The sequence below is a fragment of the Carcharhinus amblyrhynchos genome, chromosome 6 (assembly GCF_965287045.1).
Source record: "Carcharhinus amblyrhynchos chromosome 6, sCarAmb.v2.hapA, whole genome shotgun sequence".
Taxonomy (NCBI): Eukaryota; Metazoa; Chordata; class Chondrichthyes; order Carcharhiniformes; family Carcharhinidae; genus Carcharhinus; species Carcharhinus amblyrhynchos.
In genome coordinates, this window is record NC_137329.1 from 47,786,070 (window position 1) to 47,812,670 (window position 26,601).

At 44.3% G+C, this 26,601-nt stretch overlaps 1 protein-coding gene across 1 annotated transcript in view; it reads right to left on the reverse strand.

Moving 5' to 3' along the window:
• Positions 1–26,601, reverse strand: part of LOC145344060 (anoctamin-9-like) — a 188,680-nt gene that overhangs the window by 31,978 nt on the left and 130,101 nt on the right. The window contains exons 22-23 of the mRNA XM_080190832.1: positions 18,218–18,370; positions 9,961–10,108 (exon numbers count right to left, since the gene is read on the reverse strand). Coding sequence (XP_080046958.1) covers positions 9,961–10,108; positions 18,218–18,370 — 301 coding nt within the window. The remainder of the gene's footprint in view (positions 1–9,960; positions 10,109–18,217; positions 18,371–26,601) is intronic.

The following is a 26,601-nucleotide window of genomic DNA, read 5'->3' on the forward strand; positions in this document are numbered from 1 at the left end:
TTGGCTCATACCAGAGTTTGACCAGTAGATTCCCAAAATCTTCTGTGCAAAGGTAATGGATGCCCTGTATGCCCAGGCATCAAGCTACATCTCCTTCAACCTAGATCAGATCCACCAGGATGCCTGGTCTGCAGGATTTAGTGTCATCGCCAGGAAGGCGTTCCACTCCCTGAACATTCAGCTGGTGTGCGACCACCAGTTGAACATCATGCACGTCTATGCACATCATCCTAGAATCGTGCGTAATGCATTCATCCTGGCACATTCTTGAGGTTGCCACTGCCTTCAAGGGTAACCGTTGGCTGAGGGGCTAGCAAGTTTATAGTTTATTTATCAGTATCACAAGTAGACTTACATTAACACTGCAATGAAGTTATTGTGACAATTTCCTAGTCGTCACACTCAGTTCCTGTTCGGTTACACTGACCTAACCAGTTAAATTTCATGTTGAACAAAAGTGTTAGTCTTTGTAGGGATTAATTTCAGTTCTAGCAGAGATCCTATTGTGATAGAGCTTTGGCGTGAAAAGTAAATATCATTGCTGAGCAACTCCAGAAGTCCTGTAAGATGGCAGGCAGCATTTTTTTTATTCTTTAGTTTCAGCTGAAAGTAGTTGCGGACAGTTAGAGACAGACCATGAAGCAATACACAACTCTCTCTCAGCTCTGCTAGAGGAAGCTAAAGAGGAACCAGCTCTTTTAGCTTTGCTGTAAGAAAAATTGAACAACAGAATAATAGTTCAGCCAGCTAGTGCCAAAGATTTAAAGAATAACTAGTTAAGAAGCTAGAGAAATAAAGAGAAGTTTCCAGATTTAAAGGAAACAAAGAAGAAACAGGGAATTAGAACAAGATTCTGTTCAGGGACACCAGAGAGTGCTGAGAAGAAATCAATTGGTGAGAACACTAGAGAAAGAATCATAGAATTGCTACAATGCAGAAGGAGGCCATTCAGCCTATTGAGTCTCCACTGACCACAATCCCACCCAGGCCCTATTCCCACAATCCTACATATTCACCCTGCTAATCCTCCATGACACTGTGGTCAATTTAGCATGGCCAATCAACCTAACCCGCACATCTTTGGACAGTGGGAGAAAACCAGAGCACTCAGAGGAAACCCATGCAGACACAGGGTGAAGATGCAAACTTCTCACAGACAGTGACCCGAGGCTGGAATTGAACCTGGTTTCCAGGTGCTGTGAGGCAGCAGTGCTAACCACTGTGCCACCAGTTTCTAAAATTAATCCTAAGGTTTGAAATATCTTACTGTCATCTATAAACAGATTATAATGCATTGACTGGCTATCAGAATTGGTGTAACCTGAAAACCTGAAAGAGTTCATCTGAAATCCTGGCAGGGATTTACTGCTAAAAGTGAAGAGGAAGCTCAGGTCAAATAGATCTTTTGGAAAATGTGACCTGGATTTTGGAATGTTGATCACTGAGTAAACGTATTGGTATGAAAGAAGATTTTCAAGCATATTTCAAGCCTACCTCTCTTTACAACAATCTGAGGACTTTATCTGCTTCAAGAAGACAACCATCATTCTGGTACCTAAGGAAAACTAAGCAGCATGCCTTAATGACTATCAGCCGGTGGCTCTGACATCCATCATTATGAAGTTCTTCGAAAGGTTAGTCACAGCATGAATCAATTCCAGCCTCCTGGACTGCCTGGAGTCACTAGTGTTTGCCTATCGCCACAACAAGTCCACAGCAGACGCCATCTCCCTGACCCTGCACTCACTTCCGGAACACCTAGATAACAAAGGCACCTATGTCAGATCCTATTTATTGACTACAGTTCAGCCATCAACACCATTATTCCCACAAATTTCATCTCCAAACTCTGTGGCCTGGGCCTCGGCACCTCCTTCTGCGACTGGATCTTGAACTTCCTAATCCACAGACCACAATCAGTAAGGATAGGCAACAACACCTCCTCCATGATCATCCTCAATACCGGTGCCCCACTATACTTCTTATACACCTATGACCGTGTGGCCAAATTCCCCTCCAATTCAATTTTTAAGTTTTCTGATGACACTACTGTAGTGGATCAGATTTCAAACAATGACGAGACAGAGTACAGGAATGAGATAGGAGAATCTGGTGAACTGGTGTGGCAACAATAATCTTTTCCTCAATGTCAACAAAATGAAGGAGATTATCATCGACTTCAGTAAAGGAGAACATGCCCCTGTCTACATCAATGGGGATGAAGTAGAAAAGATCAAAAGCTTCAAGCTTTTAGGTATCTAGATCATCAACATGTCCTGGCCCCCCCAAGCTGACACTATAGTTAAGAAAGCCCAGCAACGCCTCTACTTTCTCAGAAGACTAAGGAAATTTGGCATGTCAGCTACGACTCTTACCAACTTTTACAGATGCATCATAAAAAGCATTCTTTCTGGTTGTGCCACAGCTTGGTATGGCTCCTACTCTGCCCAGGACCGCAAGTAATTACAAAAGGTCGTGAATGTAGCCCAATCCATCATGCAAACCAGCCTCCCATCCATTGACTCTGTCTACACTTGCTGCTTCCTTGGCAAAGCAGCCAGCATAATTAAGGACCCCACACACACCGAAAATTCTCTCCTCCACTTTCTTCCATCGGGAAAAATATACAAGTCTGAGGTCCCATACCAACCAACTCAAGAAAAGCTTCTTTCCTGCTCCTGTCAGACTTCTGACTGGACTTACATTGCATTAATTTGATCTTTGTCTACACCCTGGCTTTGACTGTAACATTACATTCTGCACTCTCTGATTTCCTTCTCTATGAACAGTATGCTTTGTCTATATAACACACAAGAAACAATAGTTTTCACTGTATGCTAATACATCTGACAATAATAAATCAAATCAAATATTTTGGGAGTGAAGTTTGAAAACTTTCATATGACAATCATCTGGGGATATACTTACGAGAAATCCGCAAACACTAACTTTGTATGCTAATAAGACCATTGTAGTTTCAAATAGAGTTTGTCATCTGCATTAATCTTAAAGTGTATTGGTTAAGCTAAAACAGCAGTAAACAACTATTCTATTCTTATCCATTTTTCATGTTTAATAAATATTTTCTGCTTTTTAAAACTGTTGAGCAGGTCCTCTGTCTCTGGTTCCTCCGCCTTTGATAAAAATAATAAAAGTTAAGTCTTCTGATCCAGGGTTCCATTCTGGGATCATAACACAAGTATTAATCTACCCGCATATCAGCCACATGGAAAACTGTCTGAAATATCTTGCTGAAGTTCCAGCATTTAACGTCTAAATTTTTAATTTGTGGTAACCAGAGACATAATATGGAAGCAATGGCTATTTGTGAGAAACACCCAAACACTGTAAACAAATTTAATGCTGACAGCAGAAAAGTTTGAAAAATTCTGTGTTTATCTCCAGCAAAAGTCAAATTGTTGAATCTATCACTATGAATTTCAAAGCCTGGAGCAGGGATCAGGTGAACTCATTAGTGATTTCATAATAATAAACATGGAAAGTGAGAATGTAAATTTAAGGACACGGATGAAAAGCTGCTCGATCAGCTCAGTTGAGGCTGTGCATAACTTGAAGTACAAAAGGAATTAATTGGAAAGATAACTTCACAATACAGCGCAGTTTGAGGAGCCACATGGAGCAGTTTTACTCTGTGACTCCTCAAGCAAATCTTCTATCGATTACGGCCTTTTCTTTTTGCCATCCCAATTACTGGCTTGATGGTAGCATGGTGGCACAGTGGCTAGCACTGCTACCTCACAGCGCCATGGACCAGGATTCAATTCTGTCCTCGGGTAATTGTTTGCGTGGAATTTGCACATTCTCTGTGTCTGTGTGGGTTTCCTCCAGGTGCTCCGGTTTCCTCCAGCAGTCCAAACATGTGCAAGTTAGGTTGATTGGCCGTGCTAAATTGCCCCTTAGTGCCAAGATATGTAAATTCAGGGGATTAGCAGTGTAAATACTTTGAGTTATGGGAACAGCTGCTATGTGGGATTGTGGTTGGTGTAGACTTGATGGGTTGAATGGCATCCTTCTGCATTGTAGTCATTCTATGATTCTTCCCAATTTCTGGGATCTGACATCCCCTACCCAACAAGCTTGATCTTTTCCTTCCTACCATTATGTCTACTGGTACCCAAAAATTAGAAATCACATTTGACATCAAAGTTTTTCAATTTTCCATTTTTCAAAGCACTTGCCTATTCAATCCGGTAACTCTACTCTCCCTTTTGTCGGCGGTTTGAATATTAATTTGAATATTATATTGAAATGTTCTAACTTGAATATTATATTGAAATGTTCTACTTGAATATCATATTGAAATGTTCTACTTGCTACAGCAGGACAGTGAAAAAAAGTGGCAACAATGAATATGGAACTCATAGAAGTTCAGAGAATCCCTACAGTGCAGAAGGCCAGTCAGCCCATCGAGTCTGCACTGACCACAATCCTACCCAGGCCCTATTCCTGTAGCCCCACATATTTATCCTGCTAATTCCCTGACAGTAAGGTCAATTTAGCATGGCCAATCAACCTAATCTGAAAAAAATCTTGGTCTGTGGAGGAAGCCGGAGCACCCGAACGAAACCCATGCAGACATGGGGAGAATGCACAAACTCCACACAGACAGTGACCTGAGGCCGGAATTGAACCTGGGTACCTGACGCTGTGAGGCAGCAGTGCTAACCACTGTGCCACTGTGCAGCAGATTGAAGTTGCATTGTGCAATTTAAAATTTTTAACCAAATAGAGGCTATTATCAGGATGAATGAGTGGGTTTGTGGGGAGTGGCGGTGGTGGTGGTGGTGGTGGTGGTGGGGGGGGGGGGGGGGGGGGGGGAGGGGGGTTAACCCAAATGTTTAGTGTATAGAGAGATTGAAAGCAATGGCACAACCTTACTTGGGAGAGCATGGACATTTTGGCATCATTGAGCCAAAGAGAAGCAAGTTTGCAATGGGAAGTTACATCTCAAAAGGAACTTGATGAGGTCTGTAAGGGAATGGGAAAGAGAAGTTATAAATATGGGATGTGCAGGGTAGTGCTGAAGAGAATACAAAGGGAGAGGAAAAGCAAATGAGACGACTGAAACAACTGAAAGATGATTTTGATCAAAAGAGACAAAAAAATCCAGGAGTTTTTCAGATCCGGTGTTGAAAATAAAGGTGAGACAACAGAGTTGTTCAGAAAAGAGGCCCCTGAAGTTGTCTTTACTCTCCAAGATAATTCTAGAGTAGTGGATTTGGGCCTGATGAAAGAGTGACTGTAAAGATTGAGACAGATCTGTGATACTTGGTCAAATATACTCAAACTCCTGAGGTTTAAAGACACAAAAGTGAAAATTATTCAGGTATTATTTTGAGGGGCAGGAAACGGAGATGGTGATGGCAACAATGGTAGAGGAAAGGTATTGTTGAGTAGGTATAGTGCACTATGTCAAAATGGGTTGGGGGTGGGGTAAGAGGAGAGGACATTGAGAACTTGATAAATGCCCGAAAGGGAAGTTGCAGTTAGTATCTTCCCAGGGAGGAATGTGATTGTAGATGCTCTGAGATTTTAAAAGTGGTTCTGGCAAAAGCAGAAGCTTTGGAGACAACTTGGAGATGTCTCCAGATACTAAGATCAAAGGTGTGGAAAGAAAGGTTAAGTCATGACAGGAGCGGAAACAAATCAGAAGGCACTACATAAAATTTATTTCTGAGGATGATGATTCGCCTGAGGTAGAGGCTGGGTGAGAAAGGAATGATGAGAGTATGGAGCACTTCGGAGGGCAACATATTCTTCCATGGGATGTGGGCATCACTGGCAACATGGTGATAGGCAACCTTCTTGAACTGCTGCAGTCCATCTGGTAGAGGTGTGATGAGGAGAACTTCAAAGAAGAAATGGGAAGGGCAATAGAAATGAGATGTTCAAAGAAGGGCAGAATTCCAGAGCATTAAAGAACATATTGAGATCATTGCAATGACAGTTGGGGTGGGAATTGAGATAAAATATTCGGCAGATGTGCCAGTTTCAGAGGAGGAAGTCACTGGCCTAGAAATTTGACCAAATTTCCAATATTATGGATGAAATGTGCTCACAAATTCTAAATGGGAGATCCATTCTTATGGGACACTGAAGATCTAGTGGGAGAACCGACTTCTATATTGGACAATGTATCCAAACAGGTGACAAATACCTGTGCCTGAAACAGGTGTTATAGAGTTTGAATATGCAAGTAAGGGACCTAACACCTATTTGTTGCTTTCTTTGCACATTGATTTGTTCTGATTGCAGCCAAGGCTCATCCAACTGTGTTCTGAAAAATCTGGTCTATGTACGGCCTTGCAAGCAATAAAAAAAATCCATAAGCAGTTTACAGGTTAGAGGATTTTCTTCTCCTTGAAACCTTAACAAGGTGGAAAGGGTGGGAGATTGTAAAATAATACACTCCCAGCCGCCGTAAAAGCTTCTCTGCTGCATTATTTCAATCTTTCATTCTTACATGCGCACTTTTCCATGCATTTGTACATGGACATAGTTTCCTTGAACAGTATGTTACAGAACCTATGAGGGAGCGAGTTATCTTAGATCTGGTAAGATGCTGAGTGTAGGGTGATGAAATGCTGAGTGTAGGGTGACGAAATTTGCAGATGACACGAAGATGAGTGGAAAAGCAAATTGCGTGGAGGGTGTGGAAAGTCTGCAGAGGGATCTGGATAGGCTGAGCAAGTGGACGAGGACCTGGCAGATGGAGTACAATGTTAGCAAGTGTGAGGTTATGCATTTTGGCAGAAATAATAGTAGGAGGGATTACTATTTAAAGGGCAAAAAGCTGCAGCATGCTACGGTGCAGAGGGACTTGGGGGTCCTTGTGCATGAGTCGCAAAAACCCAGTCTGCAGGTGCGGCAGGTGATCAAGAAGGTGAATGGAATGCTGGCCTTTATAGCGAGGGGGATAGAATATAAAAGCAGGGAGGTCTTGCTGCAACTGTACAGGGCACTGGTGAGCCGCAGCTGGAGTACTGAGTGCAGTCTAGGTCGCCGCACTTGCGCAAGGATATTTTGGCCTTGGAGGGAGTGCAGAGGAGGTTCACTAGGCTGATACCGGAGATGAGGGGGTTGGACTATGAAAAGAGACTGTACTCGTTGGAGTTTAGAAGGATGAGGGGGGATCTTATAGAGATGTGTAAGATAATGAAAGGGATGGATAGAGTAGAGGTAGAGAGATTCTTCCCGCTTAGAAAGGTCTAGAGGGCACAGCCTCAAGATAACGGGAGGTTGCAGTTTAGATCGGAGTTGAGGTGGAACTTCTTCACTCAAAGGGTGGTGAATCTCTGGAATTCTCTGCCCGTTGAAGTGGTGGAGGCTACCTCGCTAAATATATTTAAGTCACGGGTAGATAGGTTTTTGACAGACAAGGGAATTAAGGATTATGGGGAGAGAGCTGGAAAGTGGAACTGATCCACTTCAGATCAGCCGTGATCTTATTGAATGGCAGGGCAGGCTCGAAGGGCTAGATGGCCTACTCCTGCTCCTATTTCTTATGTTCTTATGGTACTATGTAACGAGGCAGGTAGAATTAGGGATCTTCTTGTGAGGGATCCTCTTGGGACGAGTGATCACAATATGGTTGAATTTCTGATATAGATGGAGGGTGAGAAAGTAGGGTCCCAAACCAGTGTCCTCTGCTTGAACAGAGGGGAGTATGATAAAATAAGGACAGAATTAGCTAATGTAGACTGGGGGCGCAGACTGGTTGGTAGGACAGCTGAGGGACAGTGGAGGATTTTTAAGGAGATCTTTTTCAGTATTCAGCAAAAATATATTCCGGTGATAAAGAAGGACTGTAAGAAAAGGGGTAACCAGCCATGGATAGCGAAGGAAATAAAGGAGAGTATTAAATTAAAAACCACTGCGTACAGAGCGGCTAAAAATAGTGGGGAATTAGAAGATTGGGAAAGATTTAAAAAACAACAAAGAATGACTAAGAAAGTGATAAAGAAAGGAAAAATAGAGTATGAAACTAAACTAGCTCTAAATATAAAAAATGATAGTAAAAGTTTTTACAAATATATAAAGAGACTGGCTAGAGTGAATGTTGGACCCTTGGAGGATGAGAGGGGAGATTTAATGGTGGGAAATGAGGAAATGGCTGAGACTTTAAATAAGTTTTTTGTGTAGGTCTTAACGGTGGAGGACACAAATAGCTTACCGAATATTAAAGATAGAGGGATGGTAGGAGATGAGGTCCTTAATACAACTACTCTTACTAAAGAGGTAGTGCTTGGTAGACTAATGGGACTGAAGGTAGACAAGTCCCAGGGACCGGATGGAATGCATCCCAGGGTACTGAAAGAAATGGCAGAAGTAATAGCAGATGCATTAGTAGTTATTTATCAAAATTTGCTGGACTCTGGGGAAGTGCCGGAGGATTGGAAAACAGCTAATGTTACGCCGCTGTTTAAAAAAGGTAGCAGACAAAAGGCAGGTAACTACAGGCCGGTTAGCTTAACGTCCGTAGTTGGGAAAATGCTAGAATCCATCATTAAAGAAGAAATAGCAGGACACCTAGAAAAGAATGGTTCAATCAAGCAGACGCAACATGGATTCATGAAGGGGAAGTCGTGTTTGACAAATTTACTGGATTTTTATGAAGATGTGACTAGTGCGGTAGACAGAGGGGAACTGGTGGATGTGGTGTTTTTAGATTTCCAGAAGGCGTTCGATAAGGTGCCTCACAAAAGGTTGCTGTAGAAGGTTAGGGTACGCAGAGTTGGGGGTAAAGTGTTAGCATGGATTGAGGATTGGCTATCTAACAGGAAGCAGAGAATTGGAATAAATGGGTGCTTTTCTGGTTGGCAGTTGGTGACTAGTGGTGTGCTGCAGGGATCGCTGCTGGGGCCTCAACTGTTTACCACATACATAGACGATCTGGAGGAAGGGGCTGAGTGTAGGGTAACAAAGTTTGCTGATGACATGAAGGTGAGTGGAAAAGCGAATTGCGTGGAGGATGCGGAAAGTCTGCAGAGAGATTTGGATAGGCTGAGTGAGTGGACGAGGACCTGGCAGATGGAGTATAACATTGGCAAATGTGAGGTTATCCACTTTGGAAGAAATAATAGTAGGATGGAATATTATTTAAATGGCGAAAAGTTGCAGCATGCTACTGTGCAGAGGGACCTGGGGGTCCTTGTGCACGAATTGCAAAAACTCAGTCTGCAGGTGCAGTAGGCGATCAAGAAGGTGGATGGAATGTTGGCCTTTATCGCGAGGGGGATAGAATATAAAAGCAGGGAGGTCTTGCTGCAACTGTACAATGCATTGGTGAGGCCGCAACTGGAGTACTGTGTGCAGTTTTGGTCCCCTTATTTGCGAAAGGATATATTGGCCTTGGAGGGGGTACAGAGAAGGTTCACCAGGCTGATACCAGAGATGAGGGGATTAGCTTATGAGGAGAGATTGAGTAGATTGGGCCTGTACTCGTTGGAGTTTAGAAGGCTGAGGGGGATCTTATAGAGACTTATAAGATAATGAAGGGTCTAAATAGGGTAGAGGTAGAGAGATTCTTTCCAGTTAGAAAGGAAACCAGAACTAGAGGACACAATCTCAAAATAAGGTGGGGGGCGGGGGGGGGGGGGCTGCGGTTTGCAGTTTAGAACAGAGTTGAGGAAGAACTTCTTCTCTCAGATGATGGTGAATCTCTGGAATTCTCTGCCCATTGAAGTGGTGGAGGCTACCTCGTTGAATATGTTTAAGACACAGGTAGATAGATTTCTGATCGATAAAGGTTATGGGGAGCAGGCAGGTAAGTGAAACTGATCCACTTCAGATCAGCCATGATCTTATTGAATGGCGGGGCAGGCTCGAAGGGCTAGATGGCCTACTCCTGCTCCTATTTCTTATGTTCTTATGGACATACTCTGTCTAATAGATTTTACTGTCCATGTTCTATTGTAATAATTCACATAATGTACTCACTCAATGCTGGTATTCTTTTGCTCTGCACAGGGACTATAACTGTACTCGTAAACCTTTCGAGGGATGAAATCTGATGTGATGGTTATTACCAACCCATTTCCAATAATGGCAATGACACCGATTACTTCCAGAATCTCCAGCCATATTCCTAGGATACAGATACGGAGACATTTATGACCCATAATTTTCTAATTGCCACAATCTAAAAACTCAGAATACTTGAGTATTTCCTTTTCAGGTTTACTTCCTTAATTTATCCTGTTTGCTTCGCCTACGCTTTTAATAGGTTCATCTGAAGGACCAGTAATATAAATCACGCTTCTAGTATGTAGTCGTATCCATTGGGACTGTGTATTGGGAATTCAGTCCTCCAGTTCTATGCTTCTCAATTGAAATGAACACAAACCTTAAGTAGATATGTAATCCTGGCTGGTGAGGGTCAAAGTTGCAGGCATAGTTGTGTTGACAAATTACTTTGTCATGGAGATAATAAAGTGAACCTGTTTTGATGCCTTCTAGAAGAAAAACAGAAAATGCTGGAAATACTTGGCAGCTTACTAGTAACAACAGTTTTCTGCTTTTGTTTTTGTTTCTCTTCCCATGGCCTTCACTTATCAGGAATGCCACATCATTATCAGACACTGAGGCCGTGATTCTCTCATCTCGATCCGCTAATTTTTTTGGCAGGTCGGGCTGGGAGATTTGCGCATGTGCCAATTCACAGAATTCGCGCATGTATTTCCAACGCGCATGCATCTCCCAGTGAAGGATATCCGGTGCGGTCAGGATCACACAGGAAACTAGCGGGAACAGCAGGTAAGTTACTTTAATCTTATTTGAATGTCATTATTGGGCCTGCACACTTCAGTCCCAGGCTCGATAATGACATTTAAATGACATCTCCCATCCTGCCAGTACAATTTCACTCCGGCGGGGTTCAGAGTAGCTCCCCACTTTCGGGGAACTGAAGCCAGACCCTGCTGGAATGAAAGGGGTCAATTGGGGCCCCCCAGATGGTTGGGTGACAGGGAGTGGTGCCCCCTGGGGATGGGCCTATGGCCTCTGACACTGCCCAAGGGACAAAGTACCCATGCCTAGGGGGCACCTTGGCACTGCCTCATGGGCATCGGGCAGAGCCAAGGGGGTGGGCCTAGAGGTGGAGCTTAGGGCGATTGGTGGGGGTGGGGATCCGCTGCCACTCTGCATGGGCATCAGTCGGGACTAGAGGATGCCAGCGATTGTGGCGGGCTGGGAAGGAGGTCAGGCGGGGGGGGGATGCGGGATTCTGCCCCATGGGGGTAGGGGTCTACCGAGATGAGAGGGGTGGTGGGCATTGTTAGTGCTGGGGGAGTGGGGGAGATCAGGCGACTCCAGGAGGGGAGGGAGGTCAGGGATGGCCTGGGAATGGTCATGGAGGCAGGGAATGGAGGGGCAATGCTGCGAGAGTCCCGGGCTGGCCAGTGGTCGAGCTGGCCAGGAAAGTGCAGGCTGACAGATCAGGGCCACTGTGCATGTGCAGAGGCCCGGAACTGTCAGCCTCCAGTGAGACTAGGCCCTGCTCCCCCGAGCTTTTAATGAGATTCACGATTGTGACCTCCACACTGCACAGATTGTAGGAGGTTTGAGTTTGAAGATGCACGGAAAAAACAATCATGATTTACACCAGTTTTCCCTCAAATTCAGCACTTAGAACATTTTTGGGACAATTGCCGCCCTGAATATTTAATAAACAACCTCTACAATTTCAGATCTGCAGGGCCTAAGGGGGAGTGGGGTGGGGCCTGACTGGGGATGGGGCCTGAGTGAGGATGAGACCTGAGTGGGATGGGCACAATGACAGGGGGCTCATGCAGGAGTGGGGCTAAGCAAGGGGGTTTTTTGCAAGTAGGGAAGTTCTGCAAGGTGGATGGTCATGCAAGGGGGAGCTCTGTAATGGAGGAGCTATGCAAGCAGGGAGCACTGCAAGGGGCAGTGATCATGCAGGAGGGGTGACTATGCAAGGGAGAGGTTGTGCGGGGGGGGCATGCAGGCTGGGTCACAGAGGGGACACATCGGGGGTCCATCAGGGGATTTATCAGGAGGGCCCTGATACCATGGTGCCGGTGACCTGTTTTGGTGTGGAGGCTAACAATGTCATTGAAGATGGGTGGAGGGGGGGTCCAATATCCATTGAGGGTGGAGGGTGGGGGTGTAGGTTGAGGTTCACTAATCCATTAGGAGATGGGGGAATCCTGCACAATGGCGTCTGAGCATTCTGAAGCTGTCACCACCAATGTATTTATCCACACCCCCCTCCCAGCTGTCAAAGATATTGACAAGAGTGCTGGAAGGTTGCAGTGCCAAAGTTGCCAAGATAACAGGCATGAAGGATTCCTGTTTTCATGCTGTTATGACATTTAGAAACATTTTGGGAAATTCCACTCAACATCTGCCACCAAAGCCGGGGTACCCCCACCAACATGATTCCTGAGAGAGCTCCAGAGGAATGAAGTCCCTAATCCTGCTGCAAGGGCTAGCAGCTCACTAGTTGGCATTTAGTTGCAGAAATTGCTTCAGTAGGGTAGAAATCTCACCCCATGAGCTCCAGTATTATCAAACCAGGAGCAGTAGTCACTGTTGATAATTCTCTTGGGCCTTTACTGATGTTCAATGTAGTAAATCTGGAGAAAGATTTGTAAAATAAGATCGGAGGAAAGGGAAGGAGTGATTCTCTCATCCAACTCCCTCACTTCCTGATGTCAAATCCATTCATCAGGCATGGGGTGCCTTACAACAAAACACTGCCCCTTCTTGGCCGCAGTTTGCTCGTCGGTCTCCCCAGATGGCAAACCCCTGTCTGCCACTGGTTGAATTTTTGATGTTACTTTTTCTTTCCCAGGATGTGAGCATTGCTGGCTAGAGCAGCATTTATTACCCATTCTTGATTGCCCTTGAAAAAGCACAGTGGTTAGCACTACTCCTGACAGCACCAGGGACCTGGGTTTGATTCCTGGCTTGGGTCACTGACTGTGTGGAGTTTGCACATTCTCCTCACATCTGCTTGGGGTTCCTCCGGGTGCTTTGATTTCCTCCACAGTACAAAGATGTGTGGGTTAGGCAGATTGGCCATTCTAAATTGCCCCTTAGTATCAGGGAGGCTAGCTACGGTGAGTGCATGGTATTATGGGGATAGGGCCTGGTTGGATTTGTGGTCGGTGCAGACTCGATGGGCCGAATGGCCTCCTTCTGCGCTGTAGGATTCTATGAGTCTATGTCGGTGAGTTACCATCTTGAACAGCCCCAATCCATGTACACCCATAGTGCTGTTAGTGAGGCTATTCACAATTTTGACTCCGACAATGAAGGAAAGGCAGATATAATTCAAAGTCAGGGTGCTGTGTGATTTGGAGGGAAACCTGATGGTCCCATGCGTTTGCTGCCTTTGTCCTTCTTGGTGAGAGAGGTTGCAGATTTGGAAGGTGCTGACAAAAGAGTCTTGGTGAGTTGCTGTAGTGCATTTTGTAGATGGTACACAGTGTGTTGATGGTGGAGGCAATGAATGTTTATCATCTTGAATGGTGTACCAATCAAACAGGCTGCCTTGTCCTGGATGGTGTCGCGCTTGAGTGTCATTGGAGCTATATTCATCCAAAGTTTTCTATCATCTTCCTGACTTCTGCCTTTGAGAGTCAGGTGATTTACTTGCCACAGGATTTCAAGCCTTTGACCTGTTCTGGTAGCCACAGAATTTATATGACTAGTCCAGTTCTGTTTCTGGTAAGGGTAACCTCCAAGTTGTTAATAATGGGGAATTCAGCAATGGTAATGCCATTGAATGTCAAGGAAAGTCGGTTAGATCCTCCCTTGTTGGAAATGGTCATTGCCTGGCACTTACATGGCACGAATGCTACTTGCCACTTGTCAGCCCCCAGCATGGATTTGTCCAGGTCTTGATGCCTTTGGACATGCATTGTTTCAGTATCTGAAGAGTCATGAATGTTACTGAACATTGTGCAGTCATCGGTGCAGATTTTTCAACTTCTGACATGCTCTCATAACCATAATAGTTATATTGTTGGTCCAGTTCAGTCTCGCATCAATGGTAACCCCGAGGTATTGATTCAGTGAAGATAATGACATTAAATGTAGGAAGATGGTTAAATTCTCTGTTGGAGATAGTCTTTGCCTGTCACTTATGTGGCATATTTGTTACCTGCCACTTATGAACCTTAGCTTGAATGTTTCCCAGATTTGCTAGAAAAGGATAAGGACAGTTTCAGTATCTGAGGAGTTATGAATTGTACAATCATGCGTGAACATACCCACTTTTGATCTTACAATGGTGGGAAGGATGGATGAAGCAGCTGAAAATGGTTGGGCCCAGGATACTACCTGAGGAAATCTCGCAGCGATGTGCTGGGACTGATCAATCTCTATCAACCACAACCATCTTGCTCCGTCTGATTCCAACGAATGAAGAGCTTTCCTCTTATTCCCATTATCGTCAGTTTTGCTCAGATGCAATGCTTAGTCAAATGCTGCTTGAATGTCAAGGGCAGTAGGACAGCCACTTACTTGCACCTGCATCTTGAATTCAGCTGTTTTGGCCATGTTTGAACCAAAGCTGTAATGAGGTCAGGGACTGAGTGGCCTGGGGGAACTCAAACTGAGTATCTGTGAACAGGTTATCAATGAGCAAATGACAATAATAGGCCGCGTTGAATATGTCCTGCTTTTGGACAGGACATATTTGGACAATTTTCTACTATTTTTATCAAGTAGATGCTGGTGTTGTGGCTGTACAGGAACTGCTTGGCTAGGGTAGCAGCTAGATCTGGAACACATGTCTTCAGTACCATTGCCGGAATGTTATCCAAACCCATAGCATTCGTAGCATTTGCAGTATCCAGCGCCTTCAGAATAACAATGATGGCAGGCTAAGGCTTTAAGTGGGCATTAATTGCCCATTTAAAAGCTTCCATTAGTTTCATAGAAACATAGAAAAACTACAGCACAAACAGGCCCTTCGGCCCACAAGTTGCACCGAACATGTCTCTACCTAATAGGCATACCTATAACCCTCTATAAGTTCCACGTACTTATCCAAAAGTCTCTTAAAAGATCCTATCGAATCTGCCTTTACCACTACTGCCGGCAGCCGATTCCATGCACCCACCACCCTCTGAGTGAAAAACTTACCCCTGACATCTCCTCTGTACCCACTCCCCACCACCTTAAACCTGTGTCCTCGTGTGGCAACCATTTCAGCCCTAGGAAAAAGCCTCTAAGAATCTACTCCGTCACTACCTCTCATCATCTTATACACCTCTATCAGGTCATCCCTCATCCTTCATCTCTCCAAGGAGAAAAGACTGAGCTCTCTCAAGCTATCCCCATAAGGCACGCCACCCAGTCCAGGCAACATCCTTGTAAGTCTCCTCTGCACCCTTTCTACGGCTTCCACATCCTTTCTATAATGAGGCGACCAGAATTGAGCACAGTACTCCAAGTGGGATCTGACCAGGGTCTTATAAAGCTGCAGCATTATCTCCCGACTCCTAAACTCAATTCCTCGGTTGATGAATGCCATACACCATACACCTTCTTAAACACAGCCTCTACCTGCAAAGCTGCTTTGAGTGTCCTATGAACCCAGACCCCAAGATCCTTGTGACCTTCCACACTGCCAAGAGTCTTACCCTTAATATTATAGTCTGTCATCCTATTTGACCTGCCAAAACGAATCACCACACACTTATCTGGGTTGAAGTCCATCTGCCACTTCTCCGCCCAGTCTTGCATCCTATCAATGTCTCGCTGCAACTTCTGACATCCCTCCACCCTATCCACAACACCTCCAACCTTTGTGTCATCAGCAAACTTACCAACCCATCCCTCCACTCCCTCATCCCGGTCATTTGTAAAAATCACAAATAGCAAGGGTCCCAGAACAGATCCCTGGGGCACTCCATTGGTGACCGACCTCCATGCAGAAAAAGACCCATCTACAACCACTCTTTGCCTTCTGTGGGCAAGCCAGTTCTGAATCCACAGAGCAGTGTCCCCTTGGATCCCATGCCCCCTCACTTTCTCAATAAGCCTTGCATGGGGCACCTTATCAAACACCTTGCTGAAGTCCATATAAACCACATCTTCTTCTCTTCCTTCATCACTGTGTTTAGACACATTCTCAAAAAATTCAATCAGGCTCATAAGGCATGATCTGCCTTTGTCAAAGCCGTGCTGACTATTCTTGATCATACTATACCTCTCCAAATGTTCATAAATCCTGTCTCTTAGGATCTTCTCTGTCAACTTAGCAACCACTGAGGTTAGACTCACTGGTCTATATTTTCCTGGGCTATCTCTTCTCCCTTTCTTGAATAAAGGAACCACATCCGCAATCCTCCAATCCTGCAGAACCATTCTGTCTCTATTGATGATGCAAGGATCATTGTCAGAGGCTCAGGAATCTCTTCCCTCGCCTCCCACAGTAACCTGGGGTACATCCCATCTGGTCCCGGCAACTTATCTAACTTGATGCTTTTCAAAAGCTCCAACACATCCTCTTTCTTAATGTCTACATACTCAAGCTTTTCAGTCCACTGCAAGTCTGCACCACAACCACCAAGATCCTTTTCCACTATGAAAACTGAAGTAAAGTATTCATTGAGTACCTCTGCAATTTCTACCGGTTCTGTTCAAACCTTCCCACCGTCACACTTGATAGGTCCTATTCCTTCACGCCTTATCCTCTTGCTCTTCACATACTTGTAGAAAGCCTTGGGGTTTTCCTTAATCCGACCTGCGAAGGTCTTCTCATGACCTCTTCTGGTTCTCCCAATTTCCTTCTTTAGTCCCTTCCTACTAGCCATACACTCTTCTACGTCTCTAGCATTACCTAGCTCCCTGAATCTTTTGTAAGCTTTTCTTTTCTTCTTGACTAATTTCATTACAGCTTTAGTGCACCACAGTTCCTTTAGCCTACCATAACTTTCCTGTCTCATTGGAACGTTGCTGTACAGAACTCCAGACAAATATTCCTTGAAAATTTGCCACATTTCTTATGTACATTTCGCTGAGAAAACCTCTTTCCAATTTATGCCTCTAATTTCCTGCCTGATATCCTCATAATTCCCCTTACTCCAATTAAGGACTTTCTTAGTTTGTCTGATCCTATCTCCCTCCAATGCCAATGTAAAGGAGATAGAGTTATGATCACTATCCCCAAAATGCTCACCCACTGAGAGATCAGACACCTGCCCAGGTTCATTTCCCAATACCAAATCAAGTACAGCCTCTCCTTTTGTAGGCTTATCCACATATTGTGTCAGGAAACCTTCTTGAACACTCCTAACAAACTCCTCCCCATCTAAACCCCTTGCCTCAGGGAGAATCCAATTGATATTTCGGAAATTAAAATCTCCCATCACGACAACTCTGTCATTATTACATCTTTCCAGGATCTGTTTCTCTATCTGCTCCTCAACCTCCCTGTTAGTATTGGGCAGCCTGTAGAAAACACCCAGTAAAGTTAATAACTCCTTTCTGTTCCAAACTCCGTAGACAATCCCCCCTTGGCGTCCATCTTTTCTACAGCTGTGACACTCTCCGTTCAACAGTGCCACTCCCCCACCTCTTTTTCCTCCCTTCCTGTCCCTTCTGAAACATTTGAAACCTGGCACTTGAAGTATCCAGTCCTGTCCCTGAGTCATCCAAGTCTCTGTAATGGCCACCACATCACATTTCCAAGTAGCGATCCATGCTCTAAGCTCATCCACTTTGTTCACAACACTCCTTGCGTTAAAATAGACACATCTCAAACCTTCAGTCTGAGCGCTCCCCTCCTCCATCATCTACCTTTCCAGGCAGGAAAGCCAACAACCAAGCCAAGGGTGAAATTTAATTCTGCCCATCATGTCCCTTCATCTATTAATTTAAATGGATGTAAAATCCAACTTATTGTATTCTCAACGGGTGATCTTTTCTATCCATTTTTCCTCTATACGCTCCATCCATGGCAATGTTTAACTTCCAATGCCAAGAAATAAATTTGCTCTTATATGTCAAGAACTATGAAACAAGGAATTACAGCTGGGCTATGACACAGGTAGCACCAACTATCAACCATATTATGTATTAATAATTTGAAGGCAGCACTTTAAAACCTTGTATGATTTGGACGAATATGAATCAAACTATACTTTGTTAAAGGTACACAAAATAATTTTCCCTCAGTACCTCACAACAAAATAAATAGCACTGGTTAAAATCTCACCAATATCTTTTGCTTTTCGTGGTATTGGCCGCTTGAGAAGCCAAATCATCTTTCTGGCATCCAGTCGAATTTCAAATAGATTATTCAAAAGAGCAAGTAATGGAGCCAACGGGAAGGCTACAACAAATATCGTGGTGAAGCCATACTGAATTGCTGAAAATGAAAAGAGATAGATTAGAAAGCTATCATAACCACATAGATAATCCACAAATGACAGCCAATAGTCACTGCCAAGGCTCATACTGAATAACAGTCAGTTGACAAAGCACTGGAGGCTACTTACCACCTGTGGAGTCATACTCCTGAAAGGGATTTCACTGTCTTCAGGAGACAGGATGAAGAGCATAAGAAATAGGAGCAGGACCGTGCTGCGTCTGCTCTATCAAGCAATTCCCTTCAAGATGCCTCGCAATTTCCTCCTTAATGACAGATTCTAACATTTTACCTACCACAGACGTTAAACTAACCGGCCTATAATTCCCCGCCTTTTGCCTGGCACCCTTCTTAAACAACGGCGTAACATTAGCCGTTTTCCAATCATCTGGCACTTCCCCGGAATCCAGCGAAGTTTGGAAAATAACCACCAAGGCATCCACTATCACCTCCGCCATTTCTTTCAGAACCCTCGGATGCATTCCATCCGGTCCTGGGGACTTGTCCACAATCAGCCCCTCCAGTCTGTCGAGCACCGCCTCTCTAGTAACAGTAATGTCATTACCACCTTTCCATCGCTAACACCCGGCAAATTATTCACGTCCTCCTCCGTGAAGACAGAAACAAAAAAGTTATTCAATACCTTAGCCATATCCCCATCCCCTACCACTAGGTCCCCTTTCTCATCCTCTAAAGGACCAACATTCACCCTAGCCAGCCTCTTCCTTTTTATATATTTATAAAAACTCTTGCTATCCTTTTTTATATTAAGCGCTAGCCCAGCTTCATAGTTTCTCCTACCCTTCTTTATCAACCTCTTTGTCAATCTTTGTTGACATTTAAACCTCTCCCAATCCTCTTCTCGCCCACTACTCTTAGCTACTCTAAATTCCTCCGCTTTTAGTTTAACACTTTCCTTCACCTCCTTCGTTATCCACGGCTTATTACCTCTCTACTGTCCTTTTTGACCATCGGAATAAATTTCCGCTGAGCACCAAGAAAGATCTCTTTAAAGATCCTCCACTGCTCCTCAACAGACCCTCCCTCCAACGCGCTCCCCCAGTCCACATTCGCCAATTCTTCTCTCATCCTACCGTACTCCCCTCTATTCAAACAATGGAACAAAAGAAAGAAAAAAAAGAAAAGAAAAAAAAAGAAAAAAAAGAAAGAAAAAAAAAACAAAAGAAGAAATTGGGCAAATAAAATACCTAAGTAACCCTGCTCCTAACTGGTTTAGCAACATGGAGCACAGAATAGAGAGCAACAAAAAAGATTTCAAAATGTGATTCACTGAAATCTATAAGGCTATTGCTAATTCAGGGCACTAAACAAATAAACTTAAAGATCTGTGAGGTGACTTTAATTACTATCCAGAAAAAAGCACCTGCCTTCTTTTCCCCTAAGGAATGAGCATATGAAAGGCATAATTCAGACCCAGTGACTGGAGGTGGTCTTGGTAATGAATGTCACTGCTAGCATCTCTTGCACAGCTGCTCAATGTCAGAACTTAACTGATCTCTTCAGGGCAACAAGAGGCAATCATACTTTTACACAGCACTGTAATATTTACTATTTTCAGTTATCTTTTCATCTTTTGAACATTTAAAACTTGTTTAGTAATTCATGGCATGGTATCATTGCGTGCTAACATTTACTGTCCTTGTGAAGATAATGGTGAACTACCTTCTTGAATGTGGCCGAGGAGAAAGACTGTAGGGAAGATGGGCAAATTGACTGCTGCACCATGGCAGTAGGAAGGCACGATGGCACAGTGGTTAGCACTGTTGCTTCATAGCACCAGAGATTCAGGTTTGATTCCAGGCTTGGATCACTGTCTGTGTGGAGTTTGCATGTTCTCTCTCTGTCTGCATGGGTTTCCTCCAGGTGCTCCTGGTTTCCTCCCACAGTCCGAAAGATGCTGTTTAGGTGAACTGGCCATGCTAAATTCTCTGTGTACCTGACTAGGCGCCAGAGTGTGGCAACTAGGGGATTTTCACAGTAACTTCATTGCAGTGTGAATATAAGCCTACTTGTGACTATTAAATAAACTTGAACTTTTGGTACAGGAGGCCATTTATGCAGGGGGAGCAAAAAGGAAGTGGCAATGGTAGGGGATTCTATAATCAGGATACGGATAGCATTCTTTGTAAACAGTATTAAGAGTTCTTCATGGTAAAGGCGATTTTCTGATGTTGCCAGACCTGGCTCTCATTCTGGTGATCTCAGAAAACAACGTGCAGCCTCACTCAGCCACAAACAGTTTGCAATCGTCCTGGTCCATTTCTATTGGCATAAATTGGATAGCGCCCTGTGGCCGATTAATATATTTAAAGTATCATTTAAACATGCTTAGCCCATTTGAAGCCAGATTTTCCCAGCTCCTGGGTCTTCCAACCCTTAGGAGTGGCACAAGCCCAGCAAGAATCACAATTGGTCTCTACTAGCAGAGACCAGCTGTAATGGCCAAGCCAGAGTGCTTGGAAGCTATTGAAGCTCCAGGATGGTTAGGGACATGGTTGGGCAGTGCCTACTGGGCACCGTGGCAGTGCCAGTCAGGCGCTTCCAGTGTGCTGAGGCCAGAGTGGGTATGGAGCCTGAGCAGAGGCTCGGGGCAGGGGGGGGCGGGGTGGCGGTGGGTGGGTGCTATGTTGGGTTGCTATGATTGTGAAGGGCATACTGTGAAAGGTTGGGCATGAAAGGGTGCAGCATGAAGTAGATCATGTTAGTGTCATAAAAGGGGGGGCACATGGTGAGTCATGAAGGGATATTTAATACCCCAATGATCCATTTCAGGGAGGGGCAGAAAACATGCCGCTTAAAGGGTGAGTCCCAATGTCCAAGGGAGAAAGGGAGAAAGGGGGGTCTCTGAGCGCATTGTAATTTTGCTTTGTAGTCAGGTTCAGCGGCCACACCCTCAGGTGGTGTGCAACTCTCCACTCTCCCAAAAAAATGACTAAGTGTGGGATGATTGCGGGCTTGTCCATGGACAGGTAAGCGCAGATCATTTCAGTTTTCTCCCCATTATGACACAGTCATTTTTTGGAGAAAATTACAGCCGATGTTTGCCTAACTGATGCCAGGGTGAGCAACATCTCAAATCGGCTTGAAAGGATATTGGAGAGGGTGAGGGGATGGATCTAGTTATTGTGGACTGTGATGAGACCAACAATATAGGCAACAGTAGGGAGGGATCTTGTTTGAGGAATATCAGGAATTAGGAACAAATTTAAAAAACAGGACCTCAAGGGTTAAGCTCTGGGTTATTACCTGAGCCATATAAAAATTGGCATAGAGATAAGAAAATTAGGGAAGTAAACACATGGCTAAGGGAGTGGTGCAGGAAAGAGGGCTTCCATTTTGTGGGGCACTGGCATCAGAATTGGGAGAAGTAGGAACTGTAGCATTGGGACGGACTCCACGCGAACTGATCTGGGACCAATGTCCTAGCAGAAAGGACAAATAGGGTGGTCAATGGAATTTAAAGTAGTAGAGGGAGGAGAGGCCTCAGGGGAAGTCAACACAGTTTCAAAAAGTAGTACAGGGCAGAGAGTTAAAAAACAGTCAGGAATCCCACTTCAGGTATGGCAGGTAATGGCAAAACTATTAGAAGCATATTGATTAAACCAGAAAAATAGTAAACAGGTGAGTAAAGCATCATGGCTGAGGGACAGGTTAGAGTGTATGGCCCGAGTAAGAAGTTTATGTACAATTGTATGAAGGGTGATGAATAAATTGAATGAGTTGCTGGCACAAATTCAAATTGGAGATTATGATTTGTAGCCGTTTCTGAGACAGGACTGCAGTATGGTCAGGACTGGGAACTAAATATACAAAGTACCCATTCAGTTCCTCTGCCATTTCTTTGTTCCCTATTACTACTTCTCCAGCCTCATTTTCCAGGGGTCTATTGTTCATTCTTGCCCTGCTCTTCTCTTTTATATATCTAAAAAAACTCTTGCAGTCTTCTTTTATATTAATAGCTAGCTTACCCTCATATTTCATCTTTTCCTCCCTTTTTTTTAGTTGTCCTCTGCTTGCTTTTAAAGGCTTTCCAGTCCTCTGGCTTCCCCCTATTCCTTGCCTCATGGTATGTTGTTTCCTTTGTTTTCATGCTATCCTGACATCCCTTGTCAGCCATGGTTGTTTCGTCCTCATCATAACATGCTTCACCATCCTGGGAATGAATTCATGTTGTGCGTTCTGAATTATCCCCAAAAACTTCTGCCACAGACTTGTTCCACAGTCTTTCCTGCTAGGTTCCCTTTCCAATCAAATCTGGCCAGCTCCTCCCTCATGACCTTGTAGTTTCCTTTACTCAATTGTAGCACTGTTATATTCGATTCCAACATCTCCCTCTCAGACTGCAAAGTGATTTCTATCATATTGTGGTCACTGTCCCCTCAGGATTCCTTCACCTTAAGTTCCCTGATGAAGTCTGCCTCATTACATGTCACCAGGTCCAGAAGTGCCTGTTCCCTAGTGGGCTCTAGCAGAAGCTGCTCCAAAAAAAAAACCTTCCCGTAGACAGTCCACAAATTTTTTATTTTGGGATCTGCTACCAACTTGATTTTCCCAATCCATCTGCATATTGAAATCCCCCAATTAGTGTAATATTGCCTTTCCTGTATGCCTTTTCTATCTCTTGATTTATTTTCTGTCCAACATCCTGACTAATGCATGGGGATTTGTACATAACTCCTATAAGGGTCTTTTTCTCTTTGCAATTCCTCAACTCCACCCACACAGATTCCATGCCATCCAACCCTATATCACTTCTTGCTAATGATTTAATCTTGTTTCTTACTAACAAAACAACCCCACCTCCTTTACCGATCTGTCTGTCCTTTCAATAAGACACATATCCTTGGAATTCAGATACCACCTCTGATCCCCTGCAGCCACATTTCTGTGATGCCCACAACATCGCACCCTCCAATTACGATGTGTGCTTCCAGCTCATTTACATTTTTCCATTACAGTGTATGTTTCAGTACAGCACCCTCAGTGCTGTGTTGACTGCTCTTTTCCCATAGTTGTCCCTTTATCTGCTGTGCCTTGTTATATTCCTGCCAATTTCCATACTGAGTCCTGCCCCCCATTAACTAGCTTAATGTCCTTGTGACTTCCCAATATAGCCTATCCGCTAGGGTGCTGATTCCAGATCGGTTCAGGTGAAGTCCATCCCATAGCTACAGTTTTCTCTCGTTCCAATACTGATGCCACTTCCCCACAAAATGGAACCTGTCTTTCCCACACCACTCCTTTAGCCATATGTTTACCTCCCAAATCTTCTTCTCTCTACCAATTCACACATGGCTCAGATAATTATCCAGAGATTATAACCCATGAGGACCTGCTCTTTAATTTGGTTCTTAGTTCCTGATGTTCGCCAAACAGGTCCTTCTGCCTATTCCTGCCTACTCTATTTGTCCTAACTTAGACGACAACAACTGGATCCTCCCACTCCAATATCCTTTCAAGCCGGTTAGAGATGTCCCTTACCCTGGCCCCGCGTAGGCAACATGCCATAGGGGATTCCTAATCCTGCTTACAAAAGATGTTATCTGTCCCACTAATTATGGAATCCCCTACCACTACCACTCTTCTTTTTGTTCCACCCTCTTGAATGACCTCCTGTACCACAGTGCAATGTCAGTTAGCTCATCCTCCCTACAGATCTTTGCCTCATCCACACAGGGAGCAACATACATGTTGGACAAGGTCAAGAGCTGAGACTTCTCCATTTCTGAACTTCAGATTTCTCTACCTGCCTCATTTGCAATCACATCCTGTTGTCACTGACCAATGGCCAAACTGGAGATATTTAATCTAAGGGGTGTGACTGCCTCCTGAAACACAGCGTTTAGGTAACTCCCCTTCCGGGATGTGCCCAGTGTCCGAAATTCAGACTCCGAGCTGGAGTTCCTTGCACTACCAACACTTGCTGATGTGGTCACGGCAGCTCACAATGGGATCTATCAGCTCCTACATCAAGCAGCTCCACCACATCGCCTGTCCAGCCATCTCTACTTAGTTTGGTTGGTAATGAATCAGATTTAAAACCTAATCAGATCACAGCTTTCCTGTGATGCCACTAGCTAGTACTTTTTTAGTCCTGAGTTAGTTTTATACTCACAGTTTAATGCTCCTCCCTCTGAGGAGGAGTGAGCGTATCGGGAATTTGAAGCTGAGTGGAAATGCGCTGTCAAGTAGAAAGAGGTGCTTATCTTTGGGAAGAGTGCAAAGACAGAGGCAGACCTGCAAGGGAGACTCGAGAGCAAGAGAGAGGTAGAAAGAAATCGAACCATGCCATCACAGCCAGCAAGTAAGTGATTGGTTGGTGACTGCTAAATTGTTTTTCTTGACATTGTAGTTGCTGTTGTAAGTTAACTTAAGGGTTAAATTATGGCAGGAGATCCTAGACCCATGTCATGCTCCTCTTTTGTGATGTGGGAAATTCAGGGACACTTCCAGTGTCTCTGGCCCCTTCACATACAAGAAGTATGTCCAACTGCAGCGCCTATTAGACCGCTTGACGGCTCTGGAACTGTTGATAGATTCACTTTTGAGCATCCACAATGCTGAGGAAGTTGTGGATAGTACATTCAATGAGTTGGTCACACCACAGATAAAAATGACAGAGATAGAGAATTGGTGACCACCTGATAGACGAAGAGTACAAAGGCAGTGCAAGGGTCCCCTATGGTTATCTCCCTCCAAAACAGATATACTGTTTTGGATACTGTTGGAGGAGATTGCTCACCAGTGGAAGGTGGTAGCAGCCAGGTTCATGGCACTGTGGCTGGCTCTGCTGGGCAGGTGGGCAGGAAAAGGAGTTAAAGTATTAGGGGACTCAATTGTAAGGGGAAAAGATAGGCATTTCTGCAGACACAAACAAGACTCCAAGATGGTATGTTGCCTCCCTGGTGCAAGGGTCAAGGACATCGCTGAGTGGGTGCAGGACATTCTGAAGGGGGAGGTGAACTGACAAATGTGTGGTGCATATAGGCACCAATGATATAGGTTAAAAATGGGATGAAATATAAAAGATTGGAGGCCATTTGGCCCTTCAAGCCTACTCCACCATTCATTACGATCATGGCTGATCATCCAATTCAATTGCCTAATTCCACTTTCACCCCATTACCTTTGATCCAATTTGCCCCAAATGCTATATCTAACTGCCTCTTGAATACATTCAATGTTTTGGCATCAACTATTTCCTGTAATAATGAATTCCACAGGCTCACCACTCTTTGGGTGAAGAAATGTCTCCTCATCTTTGTCCTAAATGGTCGACCCTGAATCCTTAGACTATGACCCCTGGTTCTGGACACACTCAACATTGGGAACATCCTTCCTGCACCTACCCTGTCTAGACCTGTTAGAATTTTAGAAGTCTCTATGAAATCCCCCGTCATTCGTCTGAACTCCAACGACAACAAGCCTAACCTCATCAATCTCTCCTCATACATCAGTCTCACCATCCTCGGAATCAGCCTGGTAAACCTTCACTGCACTCCTTTGAGAGGAAGAACATCCTTCCTCAGAGAAAAGGAGCTCAAAACTGCACACAATACTGTAGGTGTGGCCTCATTAAAGCCATGTATAATTGCAACAACACATCCCTGGTCCTGTACTCTCAACCTCTCACAATTAAGCCCAACATGCCATTTGCTTCCTTTATTACCTGCTGCACCTGCACGTTTACCTTCAGTGACTGGTGCACAAGGACACTCAGGTTCTGCTGCATTCTCCCCTCGCCACTTACAGCCATTCAGGAAGTAATCTGCCTTCTTGTTTTTGCTTCTAAAGTGAATAACCTAACATATATTCAAATTATACTGCATCTGTCACTGAAGTGCCCACTAACCCAACCTGTTCAGATCATTCTGAAGGATTTCTGCATCCTCACCATAGTTCACTCTCCCACCCAACTTGGTATGATCTGCAAACTTTGCGATGTTACATTTTGATCCCTCATCCAAATCATTAATATATATTGTGAATAGCTGAGGTCACAGCATCAATCCTTGTGGCATCTCACTAGTTACTGCCTGCCAATTTGAAAAGCACCCATTAATTCCTACTCTTTGTTTCCTCTCTGCCAACCAGTTTTCTATCCATCTGAATATACTTTTCCCAATCCCAAGCATTTTAATCTTGCATGATAATCTCTCATGCGGGAATTTGTCAAACGGTTTCTGAAAGTCCAAATATACAACATTGAT